The following is a 12,452-nucleotide window of genomic DNA, read 5'->3' as shown; positions in this document are numbered from 1 at the left end:
AAGCAGAGGTTCCCCTTTTGGGTGGAGCTCTGCTTCAATGTGAGGTTGTTTTTGCACCCATTTGACAACCCCCTTCATTCCCCCTTGCATAAACTTACAATTGCCCATTCAGAGGCAAAAAAAAAAAAAAAAATTAGAATGCCTGGCTCAATTTCCTATAATAGAAAAAAAATCCTTCCTGATCCCCCAAGGCAACTGGATAACTTTCCTAGAACCTCCTGAGTCTGTACACCATTTGTGTGGCCATCACGAGGGACTCCCACACTCAATTCTAGATATAATGTAAGCTAATGTGGATGGATCATCATAAAACCTGAGCACCTCATCCCTAGATTTATTGGAAGAAAGAACAAATTGGATGGGACTAGATCGGTGCAATATGAAAGCCAAACCAAAGAATAAGGTTAAAATCTTCAATATTTATTAACAAAGTTCTAAAACATCATATTTATAAAACCATTTGCTTATAACTCATATATTATGGTCTATATTTTTTATAGTGGTATAGACGTGGATCCTGACATGTTTCGCCCTATTATTGGCTTCCTTGGGGTCTCAGCCTTCACAAGTTTCTGAAATATCACTTAGATGTGTAGTTGCAAGTGTATCGAGTAAGTATAAAGTGCTATATCCACTGCAGGGCTGCAGGTGGCCACAGGAGGCAGACAATGACCAGATAGGGTTAAAGCTGTATAAAGGAATGACACTGGGGCAGAGTACACAACACAGACTGCTCACACACGGAGCTTGTTTCTGATGGTCTGCGTGTGTCCCCGGAGACACACCCAGACCGTCAGAAACTAGCTCAGTGTGTGAGGGTTTTGTACTGTGGACTCTGCCCCTGGTGTCATTTCTTTATACAGCTTAACCCTATCTGGTCCTTGTCTGCCTCATGCGGCCACCTGCAGCTCTGCAGTGGATATACAGTGAGGGAAAAAAGTATTTGATCCCCTGCTGATTTTGTACGTTTGCCCACTGACAAAAAAATTATCAGTCTATAATTTTAATCGTAGGTTTATTTACAAAAAAATCCATAAAAACGCATTTCAAAAAAGTCATAAATTGATTTGCATTTTAAAGCGTGAAATAAGTATTTCACCCACTTGCAAAACATGACTTATTACTTGGTGGCAAGACCCTTGGCAAACACAGAGGCCCGAGGTTTCTTGTAGTTGGCCACCAGGTTTGCACACATCCCAGGAGGGATTTTGTCTTACTCCTCTGCAGATCCTCTCCAAGTCATTAAGGTTTTGAGGCCGACGTTTGGTAACTGGAACCTTCAGCTCCCTCCACATATTTTCTACGGGATGAAGGTCTAAAGGCTGGCTAGGCCACTCCAGGATCTTAATGTGCTTTTTCTTGAGCCACTCTGCTGCTTTGGCCTTGTGTTTTTTTGTCATTGTCATGCTGGAATACCCATCCACGACCCATTTTCAATGCCCTGGCTGAGGGAAGGAGGTTCTCACCAGATTTGACGGTACATGGCCCCGTCCATCCTCCCTTTAATGCGGTGAAGTTGTCCTGTCCCCTTAGCAGAAAAGCACCCCCAAAGCATAATGTTTCCAACTAAAGGTTTGATGGTGGGGATGGTGTTCTTGGAGTCAAAGGCAGCATTCCTCCTCTTCCAAACATGGTGAGTTGAGTTAATGCCAAAGAGCTTGCTATTAGTGCTTTCTTGAGCAGGGGGGACCTTGCAGGCGCTGCAGGATTTCAGTCCTTCATCGCGTAGTGTGTTACCAATTGTTTTCTTGGTGACTATGGTCCCAGCTGCCTTGAGATCATTGACAAGATTCTCCCGTGTAGTTCTGGCCCGATTCCTCATCACTCTCATGATCATTGAAACTCCACGAGGAGAGATCTTGCATGGAGCACTAGACCGAGGGAGATTGACAGTTATTTTGTGTTTCTTCCATTGGCACCTACTGTTGTCACCTTCTCACCAAGCTGCTTGGCAATGGTCTTGTAGCCCAATCCAGCCTTGTATAGGTCTACAATCTTGTCCCTGACATCCTTGGACAGCTCTTTGGTCTTGGCCATTGTGGAGAGATTGGAATCTGATTGATTGCTTCTGTGGACAGGTGTCTTTTATAGAGGTAACAAGCTGAGACTAGGAGCACTCCCTTTTAAGAGAGTGCTCCTAATCTCAGCGTATTACCTGTATAGAAGACACCTGGGAGCCAGAAATCTTGCTGATTGATAGGGATCAAATACCTTTTTTACTCATTAAAATGCAAATCAATTTATAACTTTTTTGAAATGCGTTTTTCTGGATTTTTATGTTGTTATTCTGTCTCTCACTGTTAAAAAAAAACTATCAAAATTTATAGACTGATCATTTCTTTGTCAGTGGGCAAACGTACAAAATTAGCAGGGGATTGAATACTTTTCTCCCTCACTGTAGCACTTTATACTTACTGAATAAACCTGCAAGTGATATTTCAAAAACTCAGGAAGACCGAGACCCCAAGCGGATAGCATCCACTGAGGATGCCCAATAATAGGGCGAAACATGTCAGAAAACACGTTTATACCTCGATAAAAAATATGGACTATAATATATGGGTTATAAGCATATGGGTTTTATGAATATGATGTTTTAGACCTTTATTAATAAATATTGAAGATTTTAACTTTATACTTTCATTTGGATTTCGTATTGCACTGATATAGTCCCATCCAATTTGTTCTCTCTTTCAATTCTAGATATGTTTTACATTGTTGAGAATGCAATAGGAAAGGTTGAATCTTCAGACAGACAATACATTGCAGAATTTTGTCAGGAAAATCCTACTGTTGGGAGTATCCATAACATATGAGAAGACAGGAGCGGTCTCAGTTCCCAAGACTACAGTTATAACTTACATATACAATATATTCCTTTTGGGTCAACCAACCTTTTAATTTTAATACACAAAAAAGGATGTCATGTGTGAAACATTTGTACCTGCGTTATAATTTCTTTCAGTGTCTTCAGATTTCGTTGTGCATTGCAAGCTTCTGCTCATGCTTCCAATGTCCCCCCTTTCAATTCAACAAAAGAAAAAAAGGTAAAGCATATTTAGATGAACATACACAAAAAGGTCTTTTTTTTATTTTATTTGATTTGATGCATTTTTTAAGCGTATTTCAACTTTTGCAGGCAAACTGTAATAATATTTACTTTATATTTGTTACATGTTCCCATTTACAAATTATACCTTGCAAAAAAAATAAATAAATAAATAAAATGTAGCTTACCCTTAATAGATGCCCTTTTTTAAATTCTCCAGCAAGGAAAAAAACAACTTAGTTTTCTGTTTTCAAGGGGGCTGGACAGCTGTTTTTGCCATACTGTGCAAGCAGATCTTCATGATTTGTAACTAGATCTAAACACTTTTGTTCTAAAAAGAAAATTCGCGCTAGGTGTGCAAACAATTACTAAGTGAATAACAACCTGTGAAGGAATATCCTGCAGCTGAACACTATAACCTTTGATAAAGGGCACAACTAAATAAATATAACAAGAAGTGCAGCGCTGGATATATACAAAACCCAAAATTAGTGATAATTGATAAATGAAATGACTAATAAATGTGAAAAATAAAATGTGAAAAATAAAACATAAAACAAGTGAGTGCTTCACTGTAGCGATATGTGCGTGGTCAATACCACCACATCCACTTATTTTGATAAAGTCCAAGATACATAAAATAAATATAGAAAAAGTGTCCAAAAGAAATTGATTTGAAGTGACTTTGTTATATGAATAAATCCGTGACTGTCACCGTGATGAGCGCCCGTCACCTGGTATAGATTAAAGGCTTACCAGACAGCCTCTGATCAGAGGCATAGTAACATCAGCTTGGGGTGTTTGTCTCCACAGCGACTGGATCTTTATCTGGGATGGTAGATGTGTATCAGCAGACGGTCACCATAAGCTTCCAGACAGCAGTCCAATCAGGAAAGATCACTCACACCTTGGTCTGCTGGAGGTGCGAGTGTGATGAAGCTTCTGCAATTTTCACCTGCAGAGAGAAGAGAGTGGGAACACCAGCGGCCGGGTGCCCTAGGCGCTCTATGGTATAATAAATGGGGTTTGCTGCCTTCAGGCAGCAAACCCCATTTATTATACCATAGAGCACAACCCATGTGTGTGCAGGACTGGTGCTACCCCTAGGCAGACGCCTAGGGCACCCGGCCGCTGGTGTTCCCACTCTCTTCTCTGCAGGTGAAAATTGCAGAAGCTTCATCACACTCACACCTCCAGCAGACCGAGGTGGGAGTGATCTTTCCTGATTGGACTGCTGTCTGGAAGCTTATGGTGACCGTCTGCTGATACACATCTACCATCCCAGATAAAGATCCAGTCGCTGTGGAATCAAACACCCCAAGCTGATGTTACTATGCCTCTGATCAGAGGCTGTCTGGTAAGCCTTTAATCTATACCAGGTGATGGGCGCTCATCACGGTGACAGTCACGGATTTATTCATATAACAAAGTCACCTCAAATCAATTTTTCTTTTGGACACTTTTTCTATATTTATTTTATGTATCTTGGACTTTATCAAAATAAGTGGATGAGGTGGTATTGACCACGCACATATACCTACAGTGAAGCACTCACTTGTTTTATGTTTTATTTTTCACATTTTATTTTTCACATTTATTAGTCATTTCATTTATCAATTATCACTAATTTTGGGTTTTGTATATATCCAGCGCTGCACTTCTTGTTATATTTATTTAGATCTAAACACTGTCTGTCCTAAGAAGGGGTTAAAGGTTTAGAGGCTAGGCTTCTTGCCTTGTGTTAATGAGGACAGACTTAAAGCAGAACTCTGGGATTCTGCGAGTTTAGCTTTTTCAGATCCACTCCCAAGGCTCTATAAAAAAAAAATGTAAGGTTTAAATTAAGAGGTCTTACTTCTCTTGTAATCCTCGCATTTCAACCCCACCCCCTACGTGACATCATCTTGCCATAGCGTCATATCTCTGTTCCACACTTTGGGGGGGAGGGGGGGGGAGGGAGTATAAAGAACTACATTTCCCTGCATGCAATGGGAAATGCAGGAAGTAATGGGCAAGCGGGTGGGCGGAGATGGGGCTAAACTTCACACAGAGATTCAGTGCGAGGTGGGCAAAACTGAGCTTGAGCTGCAGGTAGGGCTGGGCAGTGATGTTTACCAGTGGGTGGTTCAGACTGGTAATCTGAATATCTGTTGACTGCCCACTACAACGAGCCGAGACATAATTACGTCTTCGCTCATTTAAGTAAGAACTGCAGCAGGGAGGTTACAAGACCGGTTGCTGCGGGTAAAGAGGGCACATTTTTTGATATGTGTACTCTGTGGGAAATGCATATTAAACTAATGAATGAGCTGGTGAAGTAAACTGTTTGCGGATGATGAAAAAAGCAAATAAAATGGGTGCACATTTTGCTTTTTACTCCTTAAAAGTTAACATGCACACAGGACATAGCAACAGGTCAACTTTTTCTCTCCTCCTATTGTATAAATAAGAGATATTAAGTTAGCACAACCTTTGGTCTCTGTTTGATACGATGCTATATGTTTAAATACTCCAGCCTTTTTGCTGTTAGTATAGAGTATCGTTACTTTGATATGCGATATGGTCTGAGCGACTCCTCCCCTGGCGTTGCGTCTCCACTTCCCCCTACATAGGTTTTGCCTTTCAGTGCTCTCCCTTCCTGGAATTATCTAGGAGGGGATCGCAGGGGTAAGCAGGCTCAATAGAGAGCCACTTTAGTTAATTGCTGCTTTTACTTTTTTTTTTTTTTTTTCTCTTTCTTTCTTCTCTGTTCCCCCTCTGCTGGTGCACATGTTCCTGATCTCGGATCCCATTATGACTAATATACACTGTTTATCTTTAAATGTCAATGGGTTGAATATACCGGAGAAGCGTACAACGGCTTTAGGTGAACTTTGGCATATGCAGACACAAGTCGCATTTATACAAGAAAGCCATTTTCAATTTGAGAAGATACCAAAATTTCATAATGATCATTACCCATTTGTATTTCATAGTACAGCCCCTGATTCTAAGACGAGGGGGTGAGTATCTTGCTTTCTAGGACGATTCCATGGTCTTTGGTTGACCAGAGGAGTGACCAAGATGGACGCCATTTGTTTCTCAAGGGAGATCTGTCCGGCCACAGAATTACTTTAGCTCCCATCTACCTAACCATGCACAGTTGAGCTGTCTAGATGAAATTCCCAATACTCTACAAGGTTTTATGGGGGGGGGGAGGGTTGATACTGGGCGGAGATCTTAATGTGGCTCTTGATCCACTGTTAGATGCCTCCAAGTCCTCCTCACATCTGTCTTATCCATATCTTAGACATATAAAAAAAGCCCTTCAAACTGTACGGTTGGTAGACATTTGGCGAGTCCAGCACCCAAGCGAACGGGATTATACTTTCTATTCGGTACCGCATGACAGCTACTTTAGAATTGATTATGTAATCGTATCTCAGACTCTATTACCAGCGGTAGTGAGCTCTTCAATAGGTATACAGACTGTGTCTGACCATGCTCCATCTCTCATTGATCTTCAGTTGGATAAGTCCGGAACTAGATCATGGACGTGGAAACTTAACGAATATCGGGTACAAGAAGGTCCACTGCGAAAGGATCTTTCTTTGGCACTGACCAGAACCTTTATTGATAACAATACAGAGGATATTTCTCCATTTACAGTATGGGAAACACATAAATGTGTTATGCGTGGTTTGCTGATTCAAAAGGTGACTGAACTGCAGAAAAATAGGCAAGCTGTCCTCAAAACCCAATTAAACCTGGTGGCAAACCTAGAATCTTAGCATAAAAAAAAAAAAAAAATCACTTACTTATTCTGTAGCAGTAGACCTTAGGGTGGAGCGAGAAAAACTGGCACCTTTGCTTGGGCACGACACTAAAATTCAGATTATAAGGGCCAGAAATTTACAGTATAAACGTGGCAATAAATCGGGTAAATTGCTTGCCCATTCACTTAGGGAAATCTCCCACAGAAACTATGTCCCACATATCAATCCTGATAGAGGGAAATGTCACTTTATATCTAGGGAAGTTGCAGAGGTCTTTTGAGAGTATTATCTATCCCTTTATAACTTATCAACAGATTTATCTACTGACCAGTTGGTACAAAAGTGAAAATTAATTTGGGAGTATCTTTCCTCCTCAGGCCTATTGTCAATACCAGACGACGCCTTACGAATCAATGAATGTACCAATCTCATGTGATGAATATATGAGGGCAATTAAGATGCTTAAGCCTCATAAAGCCCCGGGGCCAGACGGGGTACACGTTAGCCTACTATAAGGCCTTTGCTCCAATTTTAGCTCCCAGATTTATAAAGGCATTTAACTCTCTTTTGGAAGATCGGTCTATACCGATAGACACCCTAAGGACACATATGACAGTGATCCCCAAGGAAGGTAAGGATCATGTCCACTGTATGAATTATCGACCCATTTCCCTATTAAACGTAGATTTAAAAATGTTTACACGTATATTAGCATCAAGACTACAACCTCACTTTCAAGATGTCATCCAACCTGACCAAGCCGGGTTTATGCCTATTAAGGAGGCAAAGGATAATACTACTAGAGCCTTAAATATTATATATTTGGCTCATCGTCATAAAATACCCTTATGTTTGTTATCCTAAGACGCAGAAAAGGTCTTTGATAGGGTGGATTGGACATTCTTAAAGGATACGTTAACCTATTAACGTCTCCTTTAATAGTCGTTTAGTAAATGGATAGAGGCTATATACTCGGCTCCATCTGCAGCAGTTAGAATTAATGAGGTGACCTCCCCATATTTTTATTTGAGTAACGGCACAAGACAAGGATGTCCTCTATCCCCATTGATCTTTATCCCTTTTATGACTAAGCCTATTTTTGAAATTTGGCGTTTACAAGTTAAAATCCGTATTTTTTGCTAGAAAATTAATTAGAGCCCCCAAACATTATATATATATTTTTTAGCAGAGAATCTAGAGAATAAAATGGCGATTGTTGCAATATTTTATGTCACACTGTATTTGTGCAGCTGTGTTTTAAACGCAACTTTTTGGGAAAAGGGACACTTTCATGAATGTTAAAAAAACCAAACAGTAAAGTTACCCCAATTTTTTTGTATAATGTGAAAGATGATGTTACGCCGAGCAAATAAATACCAAACATGTCACACTTTATAATTGCACGCACTCGTGGAATGGCAACAAACTACGGTACCTAAAAATCTCCATAGGCGACGCTTTCAATTTTTTTTACGGTTAAGAGGTTAGAGTTACAGAGGGGGTCTAGTGCTAGAATTATTGCTCTCGCTCTGACGATCACGGCAATACCACACATGTGTGATTTGAACACCGTTTAACTTCCGCATGCGTTTTCTTTGCTGCGCGAACTCGCGGGGATGGAGGCGCTTTAAAAAATTTTTTTTTCTTATTTATTTTTATATTAATAAATTGTGTTTTTAATAAAAAAAAAAAATTTTGATCACTTTTATTGCTGTCACAAGGAATGTAAACATCCCTTGTGACAGGTACTCTTTATGGAGGGATCGGGGGTCTAAAAGACCCCCGATCCCTCCTTTGCACTTCAAAGTATTCAGATCGCCGTTTTCGGTGATTCTGAATACTGTATATTTTTTTTTAAACCAGCATTATGACGTCGCTTCCGTGTTTACTATTAGGAGGATGGAAAGAAGCCACTCACGGCTTCTTCCCAGTCTGTCCCTAGCCGCTGGAGGCGGCGGATTGGTCATCGGGCCTCCCGATGGAACGGGAGGCCCGGTAAGAGTGGCGGGAGGCGGCAGGAGGGGGGACGTTCCCTCCCGCTCCTTCGGTATAACAGCCGAGCGGCTTTTAGCCGCATCGGTTGTTATACCAGGAAAGCCGATCGCCGGCTCTAAAAAAACCGTACCGGGATGATGCCTGCAGCTGCGGGCATCATCCTGGTATAACCCCCGAAAGCCGAGTACGCACATCTGCGTATGCTCGGCGGGAAGGGGTTATACTAACCTTGGAACCATTCCTGCGATATGTCCGAGGAAGTACTGATATTCAGGGTTTCTTAATAGGCAAGTCGGACCATAAAACAGCGGATTTTGCAGATGATATAGTTTTTTTATTACATCTCCGGAAACCACGTTGCCAAATTTATTAACCGAGTTTATTCGGTATACTGTACTTTCAAATTTTAAAATCAATATCCAAAAATCAGAATGGCTCAATATTACGCTGTCCCCTGTTCGTGTGCAAGCTCTTCAATCTTCATTCTCTTTTTCATGGGCAGCCTCAAACCTGACATACCTAGGGGTCAAATAGACTCCCTCAGTAGAAAAAAATTTTCTAGCTAATTTTCCACCTATTCTGCGGGAACTTTCTTCTGAATTGGAGAGATGGAATAAAGGTCCCTTTACATGGATGGGTAGGAATGCTATTCTTAAAATGAATATCTTGCCAAGGCTATTGTATCTTTTTCAGACTCTACCAATAGTCATTCTGGGTCTTTTCTGAAATCACTACGCAGTGTTTTTATCAGATTTATCTGGGCAAAAAAGCATCCATGCTTATCCTACCAGCCCCTGGCTGTGCCTAAAATCCAGGTAGGTATGGCTTTTCCAGACCCGATTCGATATTATCAGGCAGTGCACCTTGCTAGGGTACTAGATTGGTGTAGAGATGGGAGACAGAAAGCCTGGGTAGCAACTGAACAATCTTGTACCCTGATTCCACTTCAGTGTGTGCCATGGTTAAGGTTAAGATCACTTGGAACCCTACGACATCACCCTCTTATAGGGACAACTCAGAGTGGTACAACAAAGCCACCTCTTCTCTAAGACAGAAGGGGAAATTACCCAGCTTTACCCAATATTGGGAAATCCGGCATTTCCCCCAGGCCATACAGACAGCTGTTTTAAACAAACTTTGAAACAAGGTAAATTTCGCCTAGGCGATTACCTTGAAGAATCCAGGCTAAAGACCAGGGTGGAAATACAGTCGATCTTTAATCCACCACTGGATCCGTGGCGGATGCAGCAACTTACCCAATTTCTTAGTTCTCTTCTTCGTGGAGAATGATCAGACCTTTCAAATAAGTCTTTATAAAATCTATATTTGGTAGAAGCACCTTCTGCCCACGGGGTATCCAAGATATACAAACTGCTAATATACTCGTCTGAGGGCTTTGTTCCAGGATTACTCCAGAAATGGGAAAGAGATTTGGACATTATACTCTCTGAAGAGCAGAGTATTCTATATTTTGCCCATTACGGTGGTTCAGCGTTCCATCACTGTTACATAAAATCTATCCAGAAAAGACAAATACGTGCTGGCGCTGTGGAGAGGCAGGGGGGTAATATGCTCCATATTTTTTGGTCCTGTCAGAAACTGGAGGAATTCTGGTCTAAAGTGCGAGATATCTTAGGTCAACTTACTGATCGTGATCTGGGTTCTGATCCTGTCAGATACCTTCTTCATCTCTCAGATCTTTCAAAGCGTAAATATAGGAATTTAATGAACATTCATTTTCTAAATGCAGCTAAAGGCATGTGTTCCAGCCCTATGGAAGCAAGAATCATCTCCCTTGATCTCGTTGTGGGTTAAAAAAATAGCCGACATATATGCTATGGAAAAAGGTATTGCAATTGCGCAAGGTAGAGAGAAAAAATATGTCTGTTTCAGGGAACATGGCTGTGTGCTAGTGGAGGGGGAATAGGGGGCTTTTGCTTTTTTTTCTTTTTTTTGTTGTTGTTGTTGTGAATAGCTAGGACGACAGAGGTTAAAGTCTATACTTTTATTAGAAATATATAAAAAAAAAAAAAAAAAAAAAAAAGAAGAATGGTGACTTCAAAGATTTTGTATACCTACTTAAAATAGAATCAAATTGTGTTATGTTGTATTTTATGATGCGCATGCAATTGAATTATGTTTGTATAATATTGCTTAAAATAAAATATAGAATTAAAAAAAAAAAAAAGATTTAAACCATGATTCCTCAGTAGCACATACTCAACTTCCCTTCACTCTCCTCGCCTTTTGTTCAGCCTCAAAAAAAAAAAAAAAAAAAAAAACCCTATGCAGATGCTATTAGGTTATCCAGTGAGGTTGGCTTAAACAGGGGGATTGTCTCTCTGCTCTTATGTGACAATCACCAAGCACCACATTTTATGGATCGAGTCAAAAGCCCTGCTATATCTAGAATGTATTTTCCTTACTCTGATGAAAGAACAGAGCAGAAGGGGTTCAAAGGAATGGTGAGTATATTCTGGTGGAGACTGGATTTAAAAGCAAACCCACTGCTTTACCATTCGTGGGTCAAAACATAGGTTTGCTTTAAAGCGTAACGCCACTTTTGTTGAGAAAAGAACATTTCCCCCTGGGTGATATATGTACATTGCAAGGATTTTAACAAACTGTTTCAGATTCCTACCTTTTGTTATTCTGAAGAAATCCCTGTGTGTTTCTCTGTATCCATGTGGGAAAGTGCATCTAATGGGAGTGGTTTCATAATTATCAATCAGCTGTGTACCTGGAGACACTAATGAGGAAAGCTGCTGGGCCTGCATCTCTTTAGACGTGTTCCTATTGAAGTATCTCACCAAAAATGAAAATTTTGTTCCAGGGGATGCCTGCAATCTGACTTGTATCTTAGTGTAGACTTCTGGGAAAATCAGTGAGCCAATCACACAAGCAGGAAATTAGGTTTCTGGGGGCATTCTGTACACATTCTGTGTACAGAACACCTGCAGGCAGCCATATTGCACTGCATTTTCAGAAAATTACAGTGGCTGCAGATTGAAAAGGACATTTTTAATAACATTCAATTACAATATGAATTGTGTCGCAATTGTATACACTATATTATGTATTTGCTATATTTCTTCCCCACAAAAGTAAGCTCTGAAAAGAGCTTGAGATCTAACCCAGATCATGATTTGTGGATAGCCAAAATGTGTAAATGTCAGCTATTCTGACAGGCCTGGCACATCATGTATATGGGCTGTTATACCCATAGTAAGTTGGTTGTGAGTTTATAGGACAAATGCGGTGTGGATACCTCCCTGTAAATACTTTAACACTGAACAAGTGCTAGGAAAAGGAAACACAAACAGAACACACCCACTCATATCACTGTCCAAATAGGCAGGAAGACTATGGGCCTGATTTACTGAACCTGGAGAGTGCAAAATCTGGTGTAGCTCTGGAAAGAAGCCAATCAGCTTCCAGGTTTTTTGTCTAAGTCTAATTGAACAGGTTGGAATTTTCAAGCTGATTGGCTACCATACACAGCTGCTTCAGATTTTGCACTCTTCAGTTTTAGTAAATCAACCCCTATGTGTTACATGCAATTTATCTGCCAGGTTCCACCAATTAGACCATTTATTAAAAGGGAATTAAATTGGATCTTTACCTAAATGTTAATGTGGAACTAAACATACTGA

General features: G+C 40.5%; 1 protein-coding gene across 4 annotated transcripts in view; it reads right to left on the bottom strand.

Moving 5' to 3' along the window:
- ARMC2 (armadillo repeat containing 2) overlaps positions 1 to 12,452 on the bottom strand; it is a 271,525-nt gene that overhangs the window by 111,953 nt on the left and 147,120 nt on the right. For all 4 annotated transcript variants that reach the window (XM_073627047.1, XM_073627048.1, XM_073627044.1 and 1 more), the window contains one exon: positions 2,945 to 3,021. In XM_073627047.1, the coding sequence (XP_073483148.1) occupies positions 2,945 to 3,021 (77 nt within the window). The remainder of the gene's footprint in view (positions 1 to 2,944; positions 3,022 to 12,452) is intronic.

This window comes from Aquarana catesbeiana, linkage group LG04 (genome assembly GCF_042186555.1).
Source record: "Aquarana catesbeiana isolate 2022-GZ linkage group LG04, ASM4218655v1, whole genome shotgun sequence".
In the NCBI taxonomy this organism is placed as follows: Eukaryota; Metazoa; Chordata; class Amphibia; order Anura; family Ranidae; genus Aquarana; species Aquarana catesbeiana.
Note: the sequence above shows the minus strand (reverse complement) of the source record. Positions and strands in the feature narration are given on the sequence as shown.